Raw genomic sequence first — 24,005 nt, 5'->3', positions numbered from 1 at the left:
TTTTCTAATAAATGAACATTTGGCATAGCGAGTCACAGTTGGACCCACTTCCTGCCATAAGTGCCAGCAGCAAGTACAGCCAATTTCAAGTTCCTCAGAAGCCAGTGAGTGGGCAAAATATAGCCACAGCCAAAACGGGAACACATGGTATTCATTCTTGGAGGGAAAAAGCAGCACTGAGTTACAACCAGGAGGGAATGCCATCTGTCACAAGAAAAAGAAGTGACAGTAGCTAGCAAGGACTATTAACACATTCATGTTTTAGGTTTTAACTCCAGATAATCCTTATAATAAGCAACAGTTTTCAAAGTAATTAGTGTTGGATTATAAGTGGAATGAATAAGAAAAAGAAAAGCAACCAGCACGGTAATTCTACCAACACGGTCACTTAATCTCAGTTAGGAAAAGCAACAGAACAGCAAACAAAGCACCCCCACCACCCTGTGAGACACACACACTGAAACAAATCAACGTGAACACTAATTTAACCTCTTCTGTGATGAAAAGCACTGCAAGGTGTCTCTGTACTGTATGTCTAGTCCATGACATGTACTGAAATTTTCAAAATGAACAAACAAAGAAGTATCATAAATGCAAAAGTAAAAATGAGCAATTTCAAAATCAACCTCTAACACCTCCTCAGCCCTCTAACACCTCCTCAGCCCTCTAACACCTCCTCAGCAACCCTTGGCAAAAGAAACCAAAACAACCCAAAAGACCATCCTGGTACCAGCTGTCGGGATTGTGCTTTAATCAGGTGAAGTATGGGGTAGGTAAGTAGATTTGGAACAGGAGTCTTAAGCGTACTAACATCTCTATAACCCTATGCCAAATCAAACCCGTCTCACATATAACAGGTTTCTGAAGTCAGATCACAAAATTACCTGGATGTTAGTTCAAATCTCAAGACTTGAGGTCTAGTTCAGAAAAAAAGTGTAGTCCCTGCCCCTTTATTTAGTTAAATCATCGTTTTAGACAGTCACTAGAATGTAAGAAAGCAGTTTTAAAATACAATCTATTACTGGTGACCTTAGAATGGGCCACCAGGAGTTGGGATCGGCTCAGTGGTCACGGGTTTGGTGTTAGGTTTTCTTTTTCAATTACTCGATGCTGAGATTTTGAGTATTCATAGCACAAGATTAATTATACCCTCTACTTTCAGGAAAAGTTACAAATGTGAGGGGTGTGCCCAGTGTCCGCTGGGCATGGGTTTGCAGTGAGTTGGGGGCTGACTTCACATCAGCTAACAACAAGGAGAGCGTGCACAGGCTGTGACTGGGGAGGCTCTCAGGGCCTGAATCCAACCTCAGTCACCGTGTGCATGGCATGCTCTTGGAAACGTGACCTAATCTTTCTGAGCCTTGGTTTCCTCACCAGTATGAAAACAGTATATAAATCTCATCATGTTCTTACCATTACTAAGAATACATAGAGAGCACCTAAAACGGGGCCTGATTCTTCGTCATGTTAAAAAACAAAACCACGAGTGTTAACTGTTGCTACATATTCTTTTTTCTAAGCCAAGTGTTAGCAAACTGTACAACAGGCCAGATAGTAAATATTTCAGGTTTAGGAGGACATATGGTCTCTGTGAAAGCAGTCGTAGACCCAGTTAGGAGTTAATAAGCTTTTTGCTTTTTTTAAGCAAGGCTATGGTCAATAAAACTTTGTGTACACTGAAATTTTAATTTCACATAATTGCATGTCACAAACATTATTCTTCTTTTGATTCCCCGCCCCAACCACTTACAAATCTAACAGCCATTCTAAGTACACTCCTGTCCGCTGGATTTGGCCTGCAGCCTTGCCGAGTCTCCTTGGCATCGACTCGATGGCAGTGAGGACAGTGGTGCTGTTCAGTATCCTGATACTTCTTAGACAAAAGTCCATGACTAGATTTCTACCAATAAAACTGTACCTACAAAGTTAGACTATGCTCAGTGTTTGCTTCAGAAGATCATTTAGTCTAAGATTATGCAACGCCAACTTCTTTGATGTTATAATATCCTTCCTTTTTGAAATGACAGTAATAGTAAATGGTCATTATCTTGTTTTATTGTCTTTGACAAACCCATGCTGTTGTTGTTAGGTGCCAACGAGATTCCAATTCATGCTCTACAGAATTCGATCCCTAGGCCTGTCATTCAAGACAACTCTCAATGGGTTCAAAGGGCCAGTCTTTTAACTAGTTGTCAAGTGCTTAAGTGTTTGGACCACCCAGGGCAATCCCATGCAAGCTTTCTATATGTTCATTGTCACTGCCTGTTGTTTGCTGGTTTGTTATTTCATCTTGTGTGTAAAATCCAAGTCTAGGATTGATGAGCCTAAAGTTTTCTGTCTAATCAAACATCCCCACGTGTCATTTACACCCACTGATACAGACTGATTAATTAATTTACCCCTTTACTAACTGCTCAAATGATCACCCACAACTCTTTCCCGACATTTTCCTTGATTATAGGAGTTCTGGTGATGCAGTGATTAGGCACTGGGCTGTGATTTGCAAGGGCCGAGGTTTGAAACCACCGGCTGCTCCTTGGAAGAAATGTGGGACTTTCTACTCCCGTAAAGAATGACAGTCTTGGAAACTCATGGAGGCAGGCAGTTCTACTCTGTCCCACAGGGCTGCTGAGTCGGCATCGACTCAATGGCAGTGAGTCCAGTATGACTACTAATTCTTAATTCCTTGTTTCCTTCTTCCCTGAAGACTTTGCACCCCATGAGGGCACTATTTTTATATTCCCTCCAGGTAAAACACAAGGGATCATAATGTTGTCTTTTATATTTAATAATTAACTGAATACATGTTAAATTCTCAATAAATCTTTAAAACACAGTACCTACATCTCCGAGTTGTTCTTATTTGATAATGCCATGGCATCTCGTGATATAATCCAAACAGTCCTAAATTCATATTCTGGGTCTGTCACCTGTCAGATGTGACCCCTGAACAGGTGACTCTCTTGTTCTTTGGTTTCCTCCCCTATAAATGAGGGCATACCACTTACCTCCAGGGCTGTTGTGAGGATTAGCAAGAATGTACATGAAAGTCTCTAGTGTGTTATTATTAGCACTTTTGCTGTCTCTATATTCAGTGCCCTATTATAGATGTATCCACCAACAGTCTCACTGTTAGACATCACTTGCTTTTTTTTTATATACATCACTTTCATGAACAAAACTTCCAGAGCATTTTAAGGGCACAAAAGCAGGTGATCTACATGGAGCTTCAAAAATTTGATAGAAAAATTCCTTTGTCTTCTCAATTTTTCCAAGAAGTCCACTCAGATGAAGGGAACATCACCTGTAGTGTTACGTGTTGTTTTTCTTAATTCCATGTTTTCAGTTGTTGAGGATATACACAACAAAACATACGTTGATTCAACATCCAGATTATCACTTAGTGACACAGATTACCGTATATACTCGGGTATAAGCTGAGTTCATACATTTTTTTTAACAATTTATTGGGGCTCATACAACTCTTATCACAGTTCATACATATACATACATCAATTGTATAAAGCACATCTGTACAGTCTTTGCCCTAATCATTTTTTTTCTCCTCTTTTCTTTTTTTACATTTTATTAGGGGCTCATACAACTCTTATCACAATCCATACATATACATACATCAATTGTATAAAGCACATCCATACATTCCCTGCCCCAATCATTCTCAAAGCATTTGCTCTCCACTTAAGCCCCTTGCATCAGGTCCGCTTTTTTTTTCCCTCCCTCCCCGCTCCCCCATCCCTCATGTGCCCTTGGTAATTTATACATCGTTATTTTGTCATATCTTGCCCTATCCGGAGTCTCCCTTCCCCCCTTCTCTGCTGTCCCTCTCCCAGGGAGGAGGTCTCATGTGGATCCTTGTAATCAGTTCCCCCTTTCCAACCCACTCACCCTCCACTCTCCCAGCATCGTCCCTCACTCCCTTGGTCAGAACATTTTAAATATAGTTTTTGTGGTAAAATTTGGTGCCTCAGCTGACATTCTGGTCGGCTTGTACTCAAGTATATACGGTACATTCTCTGCATTGTGCAATCATTCTCACCCTCCTCTTTGGTGTAGCTCCTCCCAGTCATAAAAACTCACCGATTCCTAGCTATGTAATTGTCTGAATTCCCATTGCCGATTTCATGTGCTACATTAGCAAACACCAAAAGAATAACAGGAATAAAATGATGGGAACACACCTGGTCAGTGACATAGCTTACTAGATATGGGATCAGCTAATGAAAAAGGGAAAAAGAACACCGACAGCAGAGTATATAAATTAACCGTTTAAGGTAAATGGAATAAATGAATGTAAGCATCTATGCTGCTCATTCTTTAAACATCTCTACTGCCTTGTAGAGGTTTTCCTCAGACAAAAGCACATACCGAAAATTATTTGTGAAGAGTTCTGGACCTAAGTAGCCAGGCAGGATCCCCCTGACCACAGAAAGAAAATAGGGCAATTAAAAAAAAAACTTATTTCCAGCTGTATTACATTCCTTTGAGAATGCACTCTATAAGTCATGGATGAGTCATTGTGGAAATAAAAAAATGTTAAATAATGGAAATGACTGTAACTGAAAGTACTGAGAGCTAATTTCTCAAAGTTCCTGGTAACTCCTTCAGGAATACTAAGGCTGAACTAGTAGTGAATAAAGCCTATTTGTGACCCACTCTCTGGAAAATCTTTACACATCTCATGCTACTAGTTGCTATCTGGTTGCAGATTATAAGGTCCATTTCATAAAAGGCTCATTTTTAGAATATTTCAGAAATGTTATTAGCATATTATTTGTATTTATGAAACCTTTGAGTTTTAATTCTAATTCAGTTAAGACTGAATTAGAAAGTAACAAACATTAATTGAAGACATTATATTTGGTAGTCTTTCCCATAATTTATATATATATAAATACTTTAATTCATTTAACTATCACAATAACCATGAGTGTTATTTCCATTTGATAACTCATAAAACTCACTTGAAAGTTCATCTATACATAAGCGCTGAATTTATGCTGCCTGTCTTGAAAAGAATTTCAATAGTCATTTAATTCTCATTCCCAGAAGTACCAAATTTGATTATATGAATCAGTATTTGGGCACAACAATCAAGATTAAAAGGATCTAGGAGAATTCCATTAGGATAAATGACATAGGCAAAATCAAATAATTTTAGAAGCAAGGAGAATCTCTAGGGGCCACTTGAGCCAAGCCTCTAAGTTTAACCATTAAGAAAACTAAAAACATGCCCATCATTAAAGGCAGTGATGGAGTAAAATTTCCTACTATAGCTCTTTATTTTAAAACAGTTTTATTGGACTTCATCCACATAGCATACAATTCAATAGCTCAACCATACCAAAGATTTGTACATTCTTTACCACAATCAATTTTAGAACATTTCCCCTGCCCCTCGCACTCATTGCTATTCATGTCATTTTCTTTCAATTATGGCAAAAAATATACACAAAACATTCACCAATTCAACAACTTCAATATGTATGATTCAGTGCCATTGATTATACTTTGTGTTGTGAAACCTTATTGATAAGGCCCCTCTCTCCAAGTTGTTCCACTACCATTAAAATGAACTCCTAAGCAATGCCTCCTTCACCAATGATAATTGGTCTGTTTTCTTTTTTTCCCAGTAGTTTATATCAAGTAGTTCTCTTGATATAATATTCACATGATACATTTCCATAGTTAAACCGCTTCTAAAAAGAGATGTATATACATCATCTTAATCAACTCTACTGATTGCTCCCTAATACCAATGCCCCTCCTCCTGCCCCAACTATAACTCTTCTATCCATGTTTCTAATCTCCAAATGATGAGATGTAAATAAGGCATGTGAAACACTAATAGAGGGATTGGTCAGTTTAGTTGTCAATCCCCTGGCTTTTAAAAAGCTCTCAGAAGCAAAAAAGGAGAATTCCTGGGACAATCAAGGAAGAGGAAACACCAGTGGAGCACATGGGATAGCTCTGCATTAAATGGTGGAGGCAGCAGAGGCCATGCCACACTGAGACCAGAGGCTGAGGCAAGGTGACCATGAAACAGAGCAGAGGAGCCATGCAGAGACTAGGAGACTGTGAGGCAGAGCAGTGGGCAGGCTTCCTGGCCTACAGAGGCAGAGGCCGAAAGACCATGTAACAGAAACGCGGAGGACCAAAGACAACTGCTGGCTGACAAGCGATGTGTTATGGACCAATGCCTGTGTTCTTACTGTTTATTGATCCTGACACGTGGTGACCTGTTAACATCCCTAATAATCCCCCATGATTTTGAGTATTGTCTGTGAACTCTGTGTAGCCATGGCAATGGCTTGTTAAATCAAATAGAAAAGTCAAGTGTCATGGGAGGGAGGGATGGTGTCAGAATAGGTAAGGAAGGAAGGAGGGTGAGGGGATGCCTGGTCTCTGCCTTATGGCAAGTGTGTGGAGTTAGAAGCTCCTTCTCCCTTGTGTAGCCAGAGGAAGTCAGAAGTGGCTTCAAAGCCTTTTTCACACACACCTAGTTATAACTGGCAGAGGCGAGATCAAATGAGATGCAGGTATCCAGATTTGAAATTAAAGTGTCCTAGCCATTGATTGCACCATGATTCCCAAGTTCCTCAACACCCTTCCCGTTTTTTTATAACAAATAAAAATGTGAGTAAAATAAACTGTGTAACATATCCTTTACTATACTGAAGAAATTATTTATAACTAATAACATTATCAATAGTAAATGCTGGTACACAGCTACACCAAGAAACATACATACCTATAAATGCAGGCAGAGTAAGTGGCTATATTACCAATCAATGCGAAGCTGTGTTCAAGTGATTTTCCATATTGGGAAATTCTAGGTATAGCTCCAAACAAAACCAAGTACAATCTTCCGTATTACACAGTAGTACTACTGCTAAAAAACTCAGCAAAACAGTTTTTAAAAGTCTTTAAAAGTCTGTGTGCATAGGTACAGATAAGAGAGAAGAGCTCATGACACACAGAATCCAGGAACAAAATTAGAAGTAGCAATACCAGGAGTGGAGAGAAGGAAAGGGGAACTGATCGCAATGATCGACACACAACCAAACACACACACACAGAAACCTTGAGGGAAGGGAGACAGTGGTTGGTGTAAGATATGAAAATAATAATTTATAATTTATCAAGGGGTCACAAGGTGGGGGAGCTGATACCAAGGGTTCAATAGAAAGTAATGTTTAGAAAATAATGATAGCAACATATGTACAAATATGGCTGATACAATTGATGTATGGATTGTTATAAGAATTGCAAGAGTCCCCAATAAAATGGCCTATTAAAAAAAGTGCACATTTAAGAAATTAAAATCTAAGTGCAGATTTTTCACTTATGTGTGGCAGTTATATGTCAGCTTGCAAAAGGTGGAGTCTAATCTATCAATTAGGGTGCAGCGTGATGACCTCATTTGGAGACCTGATGGATATAAAAATAGTTCACTGAAGGGCAGACCAACACTCTCTGCTTCATCTTTCTGCTGAAAAGCCAAATATGGTACGCTAATGGAGCCAGAGAAATGAGGCTGGAGAAGCCACATGAAGACGCACACCAGCATTGAGATGCTTCTACTGCCACTGGATCCACAAGACTTTCCACCCAGTGGCCTGTGATCTTTCTTTCTGCATTTGGCACGACTGCATGTGCTACGTTGGTCTAAAGAGGAATTTATGAATTAGTACTGGACTTATGAGCTAATTTTGAACTTGGACTTATGGACTTGATCTGGACTGGGCTGAGATGTTTCTCAATATACAATTGCTTTTTTCTACAAAGTTCTTTCTTATACACATATGAATGTCCATAAATTTGTTTCTCCAGCCTCCTCAGACTAACACAGTGTCTCACGAAACACCTAAAATTCATATGGAATGAAGGAGAATATTTCACTCTGCAGGGCTATCCTAAGCATTAAGGAATAGCTAACAATCCTTGACCCTTTCCACCCTAAATGCCAGAGATAGCCTCTGTCCCCATTCACTCTCAAATTCACTCAGTGCTACCGGGAAAGTCAATTCAGACTCATTGTGTCAGGGCAGAACCCTGTGGCTTTGGAGGACTCAAAGAAATGCTTCAGAGGAATAGAAAGTCTCGTCTTTCTCCAAAGGAATGACCGGTGGTTTCAAAATGTGTGCCACTGTGCCTTGAGAGTAAGTACCTATCATCAGAAATACCAAGAAAAAGCCAGAAACCCTTCTGCTACAATTGAAGTAGATTTTCTTTTACCTGCTTCGTCCCATGACAATGCCGTGTACATCGTACCACTGTGAATTAAGAAAGGTACCCCCATAAAAGGATAAAACAGGGACGGCTGGAAGCCCTCGTGAAAGCAGCACTGTCAAGATGCTTCTCTCCTAACACGTGGCACCGACTCTACGTCCCTAATACCCATGATGCACGGCCACGTGGCAAGAAAAAGTTACTAATTATCCAGCTTAACTAATCCATGAGAAAAGAAAATGGTTTTTCTTAATATACCATATATGCTCGAGTATAAGCCGATCCAAATATCAACCAAGGCACTGAATCTTACCACAAAAATTGCATTAGAAATGTGCTGACACCAGCCTGTGTGATCATGAGGTGTCAAAGGGATGAGGTATCAGGCATCAAAGAACAAAAAATCCTATCATTGTGAATGAGGGGGGGTGCAAAGTGGGGATCCAAAGCCCACCTGTAGGCAACTGGACATCCCCTTAGAAAAGGGTAGCGGGGAGGAGATGAGCCAGTCAGGGTGCAGCGTAGCAACAATGAAACACACAACTTCCCTCTGGTTCTTAAATGCTTCCTCCCCACCACTATCATGATCCCAATTCTACCTTATAAATCCGTCTAGACCAGAGGATGTACACTGGTACAGACTGGAACTGGAAACTCAGGGAATCCAAGACGGATGAACCCCTCAGGGCCAGTGGTGAGAGTGGTGACACCGGGAGGGTAGAGGAAAGTGGAGGAGACAGGGGGAATTGATCACAAGTATCTACATATAACCCCCTCCTTGGGGGACGAACCACAGAAAAGTGGGTAAAGGGAGACATCAGACACTGTAAAACATGACAAAATAATAATAATTTATAAAATATCAAGGTTCATGAGGGAGGGGGGCAGAAATGTAGGTGGGAAATGAGGAGCTAATACCAAGGGCTCAAGTAGAAAGCAAATGTTTTGAGAATGAGGATGGCAACAAATGTACAAATGTGCTTGACACAATGGATGGACGTATAGATTGTGGTAAGAGTTGCAAGAGCCCCCAATAAAATGATTTAAAAATATTTTTTAAATTTTTTAAATTAAAAAATGCTGAAAAACTTGGCTTATACACAAATATATACAGTAGTCTCCCAATTTCTCAATGAACTTTAAACCTTACACACTAGTTTTCATTTTTCCTAAAAGCATTTTTCTTTGAAGTAAAATATATGATGTAAGAAGTCCAGGTTAATAAAACTCAATGGTGTTAAAATGTTTTTTGGCATACTGTACTTCAGTGTGTATGAATAACTAACATGGCAACTTTGTTTTCATTTTAATACCATTATCTCAGGCCAACAACAAATATGATGCTGTTGCTGGTTGCTGCAGAGTCCCCTCCAACTCATGGGTGCAAAGCAGAACTGCTGCATAGCTTTCAAGGCTGTGAGCATTTGTACGCAGATCTGTTACCAGGCCGGTCTTCTGAAACACCTCTGGATGGGTTTGAACCACAAATCTTTTGGTTGGTAGTCAAGTAATTAATTGTTTGTACCACCCCAAACAACCCACAGAAATTATGCTCGTGTACTAAGGAATAATAAATAGCAATACCTGCCCAAACTCTTTACCAACACAGGTATACCAAGCAGAAAGTACCTTTACTTCTATTTTTCACTTTGAAAATACTTGAATTACACATGTTTATCTCTACTGAGCTTTCCCAGAACATGGAAGAAAAACTCAATAAAAAATAACAAAGAAATTTAACCGTAAGAAATATCTTCTCAAAAAAAAAAAAAGAAAGAAAGAAATATCTTCTCCATTTAGGATAAAGGCTCCTTCCTCATCATATAATCCAATAGCATGAAGAAAAACATGGCGGTTAACTGGCCCTGCTTGAAGGTAAAATATATTATGTAATAGATGGTGACAGTCCACAAAATACTGTTACTGAAGTTTCATCCTATCTATGCTTAAACCGCTGGCTCCCAATAAGTTGGTCCTGACTCCTGGCAGCCCATAGATGTTAGGGCAGAACACTGTTCCACAGGCCTTGCACTCGCTTATCTTTTAGAAGTAGACCCCAAGGTCTTTCATTCAAGGCACTTCTGAGTGGACTTGAATGTTCAATCTTTCAGTAAGCAGCAAATTCCTCAACCACCCATGGAGTCTGTATCCTATGCTAGATGAAGCAGGAAATAAAAATACAACTCTTAAAAGAAAAGGAAAAAAAAGAAAAGAAAAGAAAATGATTAGGGCAAAGAATGCACAGATGTGCTTTATACAATTGATGTATGTATATGTATGGATTGTGATAAGAGTTGTATGAGCCCCTAATAAAACGTTTAAAAAAAATACAACTCTTTTTTTTCCCACTATGGAGAAAAACCTTTTTAAAAAATCAAGGTTAAAAAAATGAGCTGAGCCTTACATCCGGGTACCGACTCCAGCCACACAGACTCTGGCACTATGGTCATGGCAGAGGGGACAGCAGTGCTGAGGAGAAACAGACCGGGCACCAAGGCTCAGGATTTCTATAATTGGCCTGATGAATCCTGTGATGAGATGGACAGTACATTGGCTGTTCAGCAGTATATTCAACAAAACATAAGGGCAGATTGCTCCAATATTGACAAAATTCTTGAACCACCTGAAGGCCAAGATGAAGGTGTATGGAAGTATGAACATTTAAGGCAGTTCTGCCTTGAGCTAAATGGACTTGCTGTCAAACTTCAGAGTGAGTGCCATCCAGATACATGTACTCAGATGACAGCAACTGAGCAGTGGATTTTTCTTTGTGCAGCTCACAAAACTCCAAAAGAGTGTCCTGCTATAGACTACACTAGGCACACACTTGATGGTGCTGCCTGCCTTCTGAATAGCAATAAATATTTTCCTAGCAGGGTTAGCATAAAGGAATCTTCGGTAGCAAAACTAGGATCAGTATGCCATAGGATTTATAGAATATTTTCGCATGCTTATTTTCATCACCGGCAGATATTTGATGAATATGAAAATGAAACATTTTTGTGTCACTGGTTTACTAAATTTGTGATGAAATATAATTTGATGTCCAAGGATAACCTGATTGTACCAATTTTAGAAGAGGAAGTTCAGAACTCAGTTTCTGGGGAAAGTGAAGCATGAAGGAAGTCATGCAAAATGTACTGGACACATAATTAGCATTAATTATGTACTGTATATAATTTGACACATCAATCATGTACCCATATTATAGCTTCTTTGTTTAGTACAGGTTTTTGTATGCTGTGTGTTGCCTTTTAAAATGGGAAATACTTTTTAAGTTATTCATGAGCTGTATATTCATTCACTGGTGTGGCACTCATGGTTTTTAAATAAGATTAGTGTTACCTGTTTATAATGCCTGTTAATAAAAGAATTTACAGTTTGGTAAAAAAAATGAGCTGATACCATAGGCTCAAGTAGAAAGCAAATGTTTTGAAAATGATGATGGAAACATATGTACAATGTGCTTGACACAATAGATGTATGTATACATTGTGAAAAGAGCTGTTAGAGCCCCCAATAAAAGGATTAAATAAATTAGCCTGAAATTGCACATACAAAAAAATCCATGTAGAACATGCGTAATAGTTATTTGAGCTGCACAAAAGCACTTAACACTCAGATATAAGAAAGCTTCACATGTGGCAAAGAAAGCTGATGGTGTCGGGCTATCAAAAGATATAGCATCTGAGGTCTTAAAAGGCTTGAAGGTAAACAAGCAGCTATCTAGCTGAAAAGCAACAAAGCCTACATGGAAGAAGCACACCAGCCTATGTGATCATGAGGTGTCAATGGGATCAGGTATCAGGCATCAACAGACCAAGAACAAAATATCATACTGATGCGAATCAAGGCTGCATGGAAACCCTAAACCCATCTGTAGAAGGATCACAAGGAAGGGAAGAGTCAGCAAGGATAAAATAAAACACTAACGAAACATACAACTTCCCTCCAATTCTTTAATGCTTCCCCCCACCCAACACCCGCTCACTATCATGATCCCAATTCTACCTGACAAATCTGGCAGGTACAGATAAGAGGTCACAACACAGGGAATCTAGGACAGATAATCCCCTCAGGACCAATGAGAGTAGTGATACCACGAGGGTAGGGGGAAGGTGGGGGTAGAAAGGGGAAACCGATCACGATGATCGACATATAACACCACCACCCCCAGGGTGACAAACAACAGAAAAGTGGGTGAAGAGATACAGCAGTTGGTGTAAGATATGAAAACAATAATAATTTATAAAGTATCAAGGGTTCATGATGAGGGAGGGTAGTGGGAGGGAGGGAAAAAATGAGGAGCTGATATCAAGGCCTCAAATAGAAAGAAAATGTTTTGAAAGTGATGATGGCAACATAGGTACAAATGTGCTTGACACGATGGATGGATGGATGGATGGATGGATGGATGGATGGATGGATGGATGGATGGATGGATGCATAGATGGATGCATAGATGGATGGATGGATGGATGGATGGATGGATGGATGGATGGATGGATGGATGGATGGATGGATGCACAGATGGATGGATGGATGGATGCATAGATGGATGGATGGATGGATGGATGGATGGATGGATGGATGGATGGATGGATGGATGGATGGATGCATAGATGTCTGCATAGATGGATGCATAGATGGATGCATGGATGGATGGATGGGATTGTCATAAGAACTGTAAGAGCCCGCCACCAATAAAATTATTGAGTAATTTTTTTAAAGCCTCATAATATGGGGAAAGAACATGATATACTCCTCAAGCACAGAAACCAAACCCACTGCCACTGAGGTCATTCCAAACACAAAGTGGGTAATAAAAAGCTATATAAAGTTTTCCATGAAAACGACTTGCTATGTACTGCCTGCCAATACTAGTGTGTCTGTGTGTCTGTCTCTCTCTCTCTCTCTCTCAGAATTCTACTAACAGTGGTTATATAGAATCTCACATTCAAGACATTCTTGGTCAAAGAATTACAATGTTTAAGCATTGGCACTACTCACAAGATAATTTCTACAGAATGGAGTGACTGCGAGTCAGAACCCGAGTCAACAGAAAAGGGGCAGTGGATATGCAGAAGAGGCCATCTGAGGCAGGTAGAAACCGACCAGAGAAGGAAAATACTATCTGTTCCATGAAAACCAGCAACACAAAAGTGGTAAGGCTGAATCCCGAAAACAGAATACTGGCGGGAGCAATGGTAGCACAGTGGGTAAAGCATCGGGAGATGAACAACAAGGTCAACGGTTCAAACCCAGTTTTGCCGTAAAGAATGACAGCGTCCAAAATCCTAAGGAGTAGTGTTAAGTTTATCCTATAAGATCACTATGGGTTAGGCATCGGGCCATTAAGCACAAGACTGGCAGTTCATACCTACCAGCTGCTCCACAGAAGAAAGATGAGGCAGTCTGTTTGTTTCTGTGAAGTTATGGTATTGGAAACCTTACATAGGGCCTACTGAGCGCTGGAAAGCTACTCATTGATCTACTAACTGCACGGTTGGGGGTTCAAAGTCAGTAATCTTTCTGTGAGAGAAAGATGAGGCTGTTCACTCTCAGAACCCAAAGGGGCAATTCTACTTTTCCCTCAAGGGTCACTATGAATTAGAATCGACTTCATGGCAGCGAATTGTTTTGTTGATGTTGTTGTTGTTTAAATGAGTCAGAATCAACTCACTGAAAGTGGATTTGCTATTCTATTAAGCCAAACACTGGAGATACTCACAAAGCTATTTATGTTAACAATTAATGGATTATTATTTTTAAATAAATTTAAAATTTCTCTTTTAATATCTAATATGATAACTACAGCTTGCATAAACAAAAGTTGTTCGAAGGTCTTAATAAGTGGTCAGAGGACAGAAAGTTTGAAAATTGCTAGAGGATATCACTGAGGTACCTGAGGTTCATGCAGAAGAATTATAAAAGAGGGATTCCAACAAGCATTACTGCTTGGGAAATAAAAGAAGTAGATACATGATAAGGACTAATTATCCAACTCCAGAAAGAAAAATAGAATATTCTTTGGAACGCATATGGCAGCAGAAAAAAATGAGAAAAATACAGTTCACAGAATTCTTTCTAATCTTGGCCATAAGAGAAGAACAGAACATTTTCAATACAAAGTCAAATCATTTGCTCAGTGAAAGCACATTTTCTGGGCTATTTCTCTCTGTTGACAAATTTACTCAGAGCCTGATTCATCCTGCAGAAGTGCACGGTCTCCAAGGAGCTTTTGTTAAGATGAAATAAGTCACTGATCTATCAGCAGAAGAGGCCTGGTGATACAGTGGTGAAGTGCTCAGCTGCTAACAGAAAGGTCAGTAGTTCAAACCCAAAGTTCTCCATTGGAGAAAGATGTGGCAGTACGCTTCCACAAAGATTGCAGCAGGGAGACCTCCTGGGTCCTATAAGGCCAAGTCAGGACCAGCTCCATGGCAATCGATTGTTAGCAAAAGCTGGCTTATCACAGAAATATAAACAATTATTGCTTTTTAAATGTCATAGTGATCTTCGAGAGCTGAAAGAATCACCCACCATAACAAAGAGCGAGAACAAAAGCACAAGAGCTGGTGAGAAAATTCACACAAAACACGTACCATCTAATAGCGGCTCTTTCCTCTTCATTGCACACTGCCGCAAGCAGACGCGCAGCTGGTGACGCGGAATCAATGAGAACAGTATGTTCCTGTACATTCAGAAGCACACGTTCTATAACATCTACCTGTGTGCCTAAGGTCACACAGTCATTAATCCACTGCCATGTGCTTATGAAACACTTCCACTCACATATTAATAAACCATTTCTTATTCTAAATTTAGTGTTAACTTCTAATCTCTCTCCATTTTCAATCAATGGCAAAACCATTTCCCATCTCAATGTCAAAATTTGTCTTCGTCTTATTGCTGGTCTTTATAGTCTGTATCCAAATATTTCTTTGAAAATTTCTCTAGGATATACACCTTTCTCTCAATTCCTATTACTCAAGCTGAGCTAGTCCTTCTACATAAACTCACTTGCTTTTCTTGCCTGCCTGCCTTCCACCCACTGTTTTGAGTGCAATAAACACAGTCAAGTAAAATATTTTAAATAATATTTTCTATTAGGTCAGTCACTCCATAAGAACTTCCCAAGGCAACTTCTTACTACTTCTGAAAATCCGTCTTGACTTAGATTAAGAAAGAAAACAATTATATACTTCTCAGGATGAACTGAATTATATCTCAATAAAGCTGTCATAAAGAAAGAAAGCAAAGAGGAAGGAAAGGAGGGAGGGGAGAGACACAAGGAAGCTGGATGTATGGAAAGGCTTTCTGCAAAGTGCCACAGTAAGCCAAACCATGTCAGACATTCTAAACAGCTCAAAGACCTTAGAGGTCGCAAAAAGCATGCCAGCCTCCCAGTGGTCATTTCTAACCATGGTGAAGAGTCGTTGGTAAAACTGCTCACCCATCAAATGCTAGAAAATACATCCCTCCACCAATCAATATCTACAACACAGGTTCCCAAACTTATTTGATGTACTGACCCTTTTTCAGGAAAGGGGATTATTTATATTTAAAATTTTATTGTAACCAGCAAGGGACAAGTTTTGTTGGGGTTTTTTTTGGTCATTATTTCTCCATTATCTTTTTTTTTTAATCGCTTTATTAGGGGCTCATACAACTCTTTTTTTTTTTAGCTTGTTTTTTTTTAAACACTTTTTTAGGGGCTCATACAACTCATCACAATCCATACATACATCAATTGTGTAAAGCACATCTGTACATTCATTGCCTTCATCATTCTCAAAACATTTGCTCTCCATTAAAGCCCTTGGTATCAGATCCTCATTTTTCCCCTCCCTCCCCGCTCTCCCCTCCTTCATGAGCCCTTGATAATCTATAAATTATTATTTTGTCCTATCTTGCTCTGTCCGACATCTCCCTTTACCCACTTTTCAGGGAGTAGGTCACATAGAGATCCTTGTAATCGGTTCCCTCTTTCCAACCCACTCTACCCTCCCAGTATCACCACTCACATCGCTGGCCCTGAAGGTATCATCCGCCCTGGATTCCCTGTGTTTCCAGTTCCTATCTGTACCAGTGTACATCCCCTGGTCTAGCTAGACTTGCAAGGTAGAATTCAGATCATGATAGGTGGGGGTGGGGAAACATTTAGGAACTGGAGGAAAGCTGTATTCTTCATCTTTGCTACATCGCACCCTGACTGGCTCGTCTTCTCCCCTAGAACCCTCTGCAAGGGGATCTCCAGTGGCGGACCAATGGGCTTTGGGTCTCCACTCTGCACTACCCCCTTCATTCACTATGGTAAGATTTTTTTGTTCTGATGATGCCTTATACCTGATCTCTTCGACACCTCGTGATCACACAGGCTGGTGTGCTTCTTCCATGTGGGCTTTGTTGCTTCCGAGCTAGATGGCCGCTTGTTTACCTTCGAGCCTTTAAGACCCCAGACGCTATTCCTTTTGATAGCCAGGCACCATCAGCTTTCTTCACCACATTTGCTTATGCACCCATTTGAAGGGACAAGTTTTGACACACTTCTTTCTTGGTTATATCTTTTAATAACTCTGTATGTTGAACTTAGTGGGAAGTTTGATTTTAATAATATTTTCAAACCTTCATTGGAATTTGGTGCAAGCAGAATGTATCATGTTTAAAGTTAAGGCTGGCAAGTGAGTTTAAAGTTTTGACTTGTGACTATTTTTTCTGAGTCCAGATTATTTAAGATTCTGAATTTTGTTTTCTGATTTTTATTTCTTTAGAAATTAAGAGAATTTCAAGTTCAAAAATGAAAAAATAGAAGTCTAGACTCTAAAAACCAAACCAAGCTCACAGCTAATTTTTTCCTCTTCATCAAGCAAATATCCCCTAAAATCTCCCTTTCCCTATATTTAAAAAGAAGAAGAGCCTTCCCTGGTAAAATATTCCTTGTTCAATCGCTCCAACTATTAGTATCTGAAAATCCAGTAACAATAGTAGCGTGAAGCATAAAAGCAGCTGGATGTTTTAGAAACAATCGTCTAGAAAGACTTAATAATAAAGCACACAATCAGGCAATGCTAAGCAAATGTATTTTTACATTTGATAGGTGTCTAGTCCAAGATCTCTGTGGCCCAATCACACTAAACATTTAAAATGAGCCTAAATCCCTAGTCTCAAACTGAAATGGGAAATTTGCTTAATTACTGTAAATCCTATTAAACCAATCTTCTTTATAAAGTAGAAGATGTCTGACCTCTGAGGGCTGTGGAGGGTATAATGAATGCAGAGTTTAATTAGGGCAAACTGCTGGCTGACTATAATCTATTCATTAGCATTTTCTGTCTCTGTATCTCATTCCAGTGTTCACTCTACTTTAAAATTGCACCCTTCGTTTTTTTGGACCAAAGTTATACAATTTTAGGATTGTGTTGTAATTATAGTGGGTGCAGGAAGAAAAAACTCCTGCCAGAATTGGTGTTTAATTAGGGCAAGGGGTGGAATCTAGATAAGGCAATGTTCGCTCTTCTTCAGCACATATTGGTTCTTTGGTATTATCATCCTCTGGACTGTTTCACTTCATTGGACGAATTGCTGGGTATTTGCAATAGTCTTTTCAGAATATTCAAATATTTTGCTCTTGAATGTAGCTGCATAATTAGAAAGGAAATTGGCCCCAACTACACACACACACACACACACACACACACACACAGTCCTTTTTAACTACAGGTATAGACAGTTGCCTCAATTATTTCAAAATAAAGAAGTACACCAATTTCTCCCCTCATTAAAATGGACATTTCTGAGTCATCTGATAATAACAACATCTTAGTGATGGGCATATTTTCAGCATCACCAGCCAACTCACTGGAGGCTGATTCAACATATACCAAATTACTTTACAAAGGAAAACATACTGGCAATCTCTTTCTGAAAGGTAACACACTGTCCTGAAGTCGAGTCTCACTCCCAGACATCCTAGAAGACAGATGGGAACCGCTCTGGAGGGCTCCCAAGGCTATTTTACAGAACCGGGCAGTGTGTCTTTCCTGTGAGTCCAAACCTAACCACCACCAACTTTGAAACTCTCCATTTAAGAGTCCAAGAGAAGTTTTTTAAATGAGTAAATGACTCAAGCTCGTACATTTTTTTAAATGTCTCGTGTTTCAAATTTTAACTACTAAAACTTGGATTGATCAAATCTTTGGTCATAAAATACGTCACTGAATGTGACACAGCTATTACTGAACAGCAAAATGTAAGCTGGAAAAGTACAGACAAAAATCAAATGCTGCATATACCTAATACAATAGCATTAGTTTATAATAACTTATTAATTCCATTATATTCTAGAACCAACTATATCAAGTTGCCTTTCCAGCACCCTAAATATGAAGAATTAAAGAATCCAAAGAAAACATCTACATAAGCATCCTTCATGATATCAATAAATGTCCACAAAAGAAGCACACCAGCTTGGCTGACCACGAGGTGGAGAAGGGACCAGTTATCAGACATCAAATAACTAAAAATCATATCAGTGGGTGCCCACCTTCCTGATACAACTACTGAAGACAAACTTGTACATAAGCAAATGTGGTGAAGAAAGCTGATGGTGACCAGCTATCAAAAGATTAAAGGCTCGAAGATAAACAAGTGGCCATCTAGCTCAGAAGCAACAAAGCCCACATTGAAGAAACACACCAGCCTGTGTGACCACGAGTTGTCAAAGGGATCAGGTATCAAGCATCAAGGAACAAAACATCCTATCATTGAAAATGTGGGTGAGTGCAGAGAGGAGACCCAAAGCCCAATGTCAGCCAACCGGACAGTCCTTACTGAAGGGATGTGGGGAGGAGATGAACCAGGCAGGGTGCGATGTAGCAACGATGAAACATACAACTTTCCTCTAGTTCTTAAATACTTCCTCCCCCCACTATTATGATCCCAATTCTACCTTACAAATCTGGCTAGACCAGAGGATGTACATAAGCACAAATAGCAACTGGAAACACAGGGAATTCAGGACAGATGACCCCTTCGGGACCAGTGGTGAGAGTGGCAATGCCTGGAGGGTGGAGAGAACGTGGGGTCGAAAGGGGGAACTGATTACAAGAATCTATGTATAACCTCCTCCCTGGGGGAGGGACAGCAGAGAAGAAAGCGGGGGCAGATGTCAGACAGTGTAATATATGACAAAATAATAATTTATGAATGATGAAGGGTTCATGAGGTACGGGGGAGTGGGGAGGGAGGGAGAAAATGAGCAGCTGATATTAAGGGCTCAAGTAGAAGGCAAATGTTTTGAAAATGATGATGGCAACAAATGTACATATATTCTTGACCCAATGGATGTATGTATGGATTGTGATAAGAATTTTACGAGCCCCCAATAAAATTATTTAAAAATAATAAATAAATGTCCACAGAAACAACTCCTACTCGTTTGCTGGTAATTAATAAATATATACATAATCAATATTCACTTTCAAAGATTCATTTCATCAATATTAACTTTCTAAGATTAATTTCCTTTCTGCAAAGAAAAAACAGTGATTTGTCTTTTGGTAGTTTTTTGGTGTAATTGACTATTGGTATTTATTATGGCAAATTTTAAATACTACACCACAAGCCTCAGTAATTTTGGTAATGGATGCTACTGTGGGGGGAATTATATTCTCACAAGAACTGAAAGACATTAAAATGGGCTGAAAGCCAGACAAGGAAAGAGCTAGACTGAAGAACAAGCTGACAAAGCAAACAGGGAGAAGAAAATAGGAGACCAAATCTGTAATATGCTGAGAAATAGAGAACAGAAAAGATGTAATAGAAAATAATGATCCAAGAAAGGAGAATCCGAAGGAAGAAGGAAAGACAAAGAATGACTCACATCATTCCTGTGTACGGATCCAGCCAATGCAGGGTGCCGTACATATGTGACTAACCTGGTTTTCCTCTTTCACAACTCTATACTGTTCCTTCCAAATGGTGATTTTGGAAGCTTCGTCTTTTCTCAGGGCTCGTTCTTTCTTCAGCTCTGGGCTCCAGAAGGTCTTGATGCTGTTCATTGATGAGCTCAATTTGCTCTCCTTTACCTCTACATCCTTCCGCAAGAGATCATTTTCCCTCAAGACTTCTTTCAGCTGTGTCTGCAGGTCCATGATTGTGTTATCTCTTGCCTGACGAAGAGAGTGGGGTACCGTGGATGCCATACTCACAGGAGGGAGGTGATGCTCTCCAAATGCGATGGTGTCACTTGCAACCCCACTGCTAGCTATGTTGGGGCTACTGCCCATAGCTGTCATCCTAACACCGTAAGGCAGACGTCCCCCAGAACGGCCGAGTGTCATGGTGCTTTTGGGTGTTTCTGAACCCACATTTTCATGATCACTTAGATACATAGGACCAGATGTTGCATAGGCAGCATTTAAGGACTGGATGTTCTCCATTGAAAGGGTTTTCCCACTGCCACCTCCAACACTGCCTCCAGAACTCCCCCCTGTACTATTGGTTCGACGATGACCCAAGCGAGGGGAGCGTGGCAGCCTCGGTGAACGCCCAGGGCTCTGGTTGCTTGGCTCCGCCTTCCCAACTGAGCGAGCACTTCCATACATGGTTGCGCAGTGAGCTTAGGTGCCAGGAAAGGTGTAAAAGCAGACAAACAAAATCGGACTCCGTGAAGTTTCTCTATGGCTATGAGTTAGCTCAAGGCTAATAAAAAATGACAGGTCCTCAGCGGTCCAATCTTGAAGAAATATCTTATGCCATATCTGTAATGAAAAGATCACACAGTAAATCTTCAACAGAAACTTTTCATTAACCCCACTTGAAAATGATCTCCCCCTTCTAACATCTACTTATTCATGCATTCACAATTTAATTACAGCACAATTTATGTGTAGAAAAGACTATTTAGAAAACATTTCAGTCTCAAAAGTGAATCCCAAAACATACTATGCAACTAAAAGAGAAAAACAAGAGGCATAAAAATAGATGAGGAAGACAGAAAACTCAATCTTCATGCATATATGATTTTCTGACTGGAAAACCTATGATCAATAGTCCTGTTATGCAAACTAAAATTAGAACTCAACAAGTTGATCTGAAACCAAGATAAATATATAAATACTAAACCTTTTCTGTATGTTACGAATAGCAATTTATAATTTCAATTAAAATAATTCAGATTGGCGACAAAACCATTTAAACATTTTGGTATAAATATAGCAAAAACATGCGATCATTTTAGGGAAAAAAAGAACTACAAAATTTAACTGAAACACATGAAAGAGTCCTTGAGCAAAATCCATGTTCATGGACAAGAAGACCAGTACTGTGCAAGTTCTCCCCTCTTCCAACCACTTAGAACAATCCCAATGAAAATCTCTCAACGCTGCAACACATAAATCAGCAAAGTGACTAAAAAATTCAAATGCAGGGAGTAAAGGACCGTAAATAACCTAAACAATTTGCAGAAGAGCAACAAAGAAAGAAGACATGCCCTAATAGCAAGGCTCATCATTGTCATTTGCAATGAGCACTGGGGGTGTAGCAGGTCATGCCTGCGTCAGTGGTGTGAAACCACCAGCAGTCCCATGGGGGAAAGATGAGATTTTCTGCTCTCAGAAAGATTCCAATTCTCGCCTAGCTGAGACAACTCCAACCCGTGCCAAATCTAATCACTGAGCTCCTGCCAGTAATGTTACTATAGATAGAGTGCACATACTCCAAGTATAAGCCAAGTTTGTCAGCCCATTTTAATGCAGTTTTGTGGTAAAATTAGGTGCCTCAGCTGATATTCAGGTCGTTTATACTTGAATATATACAGTCATCCTATCACAGACAACACTGTACTTCAAAAGAGATCTTGAAATGTCTGTCCTTTTTGATGGTGAAGGCTATGCCACTCTTCTATGACTGTCATTCCTAGCATAGCAAGCCATGATTTTCTGATTCAAAATGGCCAATACCGGTCCATTCCAGCTCACTATTGCTTAGGATCGATCTTTATGCATTCTAGTTCATTTCTGAAGGCTTCTAACTTTCCTAGATTCATATATTTCATCTAGTCCAAAGTCCAATTATTAGTAGCTTTTCCCAGCAGTTTCTTCTCATTTGGGGGTCATGTCCCATCAGCAAATTAAGGCCTCATTCATGTTATTCTGACTGACTCTCCTTTGAGAACATAGCTCTTCCTCAGTCATATTTTGAGTGCCTTCTGACCTGACGGATTAATCTTCTAGCACTAGCTAATAATGTCCTACTTCTATTCACTAGCCTTTCAGTACCTGACAATGTTTCAGAACAGCCAGAATGCTCCTTAGAGGCAAGGATGGCAAGGCTTTGTTCATGTACTTTGGACATGATATCAGGAGAGATCGGTCCTTGGGGAAGAACACATGCTTGGTGAAGTTGAAGGGCAGTGAAAGAGAGGGAGGCCTTGACAAGATGGATTATTGACACGATGGGGCTCAACATAAGAACGACTGTGAGGACGGGGCAGAACGGGGCAGTGCTTCCTTCCGTTGTACACAGAGTTGCTATGAGTCAGAACAGACTCAATGGCACCTAATGACAATGTTAGTAGGTTTCTTTTGGAGACAAACCTGGTTCATGAAGCAAAAATTTATTTTAATGAATAATTTGAGTGTAAGGTAGGTAACAAGTAACACTCCATATATTATTAAGTTTAATTCTATTTCAAAATTCAAAGAATGCAAAATTGTTTTTTAAAGTAAAGTGAATGTTGTTTAAAATAGTGTATCCATCATTAACTAAAATCCCTTGAATAATAGCAAAAGCTACTATTTAGAGAGTGCTTATTATATGCTAGCCATTGTGCTATGAGTTCTGAAAGACTTATTATTTACAATCCCCCTATAGCATACTGGTACTATCTGTATTTTACAGATGAAGAAATTGGACTTTATAGAGATTCATTGATCTATCTACAGCTATTAAGTTATAAATTAATAAATTCAGAATTAGGGTGGCCTGACTCCAGAGTCTTTAAGGTTTTTTGTACAGCACATACTATCTGCATCTAAAGTTAACAGCTTAATTAGCCATAGGATAGGCAGGCCTTCCACCACTTTTCTGTTTAAAGCAGTGTGTCCTGCTAACCTAGCAGTCTAAATCTAAATTTGAGGGTACAAACTTGGGTTTTCCAAGTTGTAAAATATAAATAATCTTTTTCTATTAAGTAGAAGAAAATCTTTTCTGAGATGGTAAAAGAACAAAATAAGTAAAACTGACAAAATAGACAGTAGTAATTTAAAACAAACTTTTAAGAACCACACAAAAAATTCCAAGAGTGCTTTTGTACAGAACTTGTTTTCATGAAATCACGTTAACTTAATCACACTGAACAGGCTAAATTCACACTTGGTTCACATCAAGCTCAGCATTAGCAAGATCACTCATGTTCAAGTCACTTTCAGATCCAAAATGGCATTTGCATATGGAGTCTTCCTTATTGTTGGAACTACATTCACTTAAATAAAAGGGAAAGGAAATCCACACGCTCAGACTGAAGTCCTCTTTTATGGAAAGCACAGTAATTATGTTGTGGTGGTGTGTCAATAGTATGTAGTAATAATTCTTGGACTTAAACAATTTGACAAAAAAAATTTTATCAAAAAACACATTAGGAGGTTTCAAAAAGTTCATGGAAAAAATAGTATTAGAAGGTAATGGAATTCTCTTCCATGAGCTATTTGAAGCCTCCTGAAGCAGCATAATCCCATTTATACAAAGTCTGG

The 24,005-nt window shown here is 39.4% G+C and overlaps 1 protein-coding gene and 1 pseudogene across 8 annotated transcripts in view; one reads left to right on the top strand and one right to left on the bottom strand.

Moving 5' to 3' along the window:
* ERC1 (ELKS/RAB6-interacting/CAST family member 1) overlaps positions 1–24,005 on the bottom strand; it is a 479,183-nt gene that overhangs the window by 422,640 nt on the left and 32,538 nt on the right. For all 8 annotated transcript variants that reach the window (XM_075552242.1, XM_075552248.1, XM_075552244.1 and 5 more), the window contains exon 2: positions 20,190–21,014. In XM_075552242.1, coding sequence (XP_075408357.1) covers positions 20,190–20,858 — 669 coding nt within the window. In that variant the 5' untranslated portion in view covers positions 20,859–21,014. The remainder of the gene's footprint in view (positions 1–20,189; positions 21,015–24,005) is intronic.
* LOC142451257 (MOB-like protein phocein pseudogene) lies at positions 10,655–11,623 on the top strand (annotated as a pseudogene).

This window comes from Tenrec ecaudatus, chromosome 6, assembly GCF_050624435.1.
Source record: "Tenrec ecaudatus isolate mTenEca1 chromosome 6, mTenEca1.hap1, whole genome shotgun sequence".
Lineage (NCBI taxonomy): Eukaryota > Metazoa > Chordata > Mammalia > Afrosoricida > Tenrecidae > Tenrec > Tenrec ecaudatus.
Note: the sequence above shows the minus strand (reverse complement) of the source record. Positions and strands in the feature narration are given on the sequence as shown.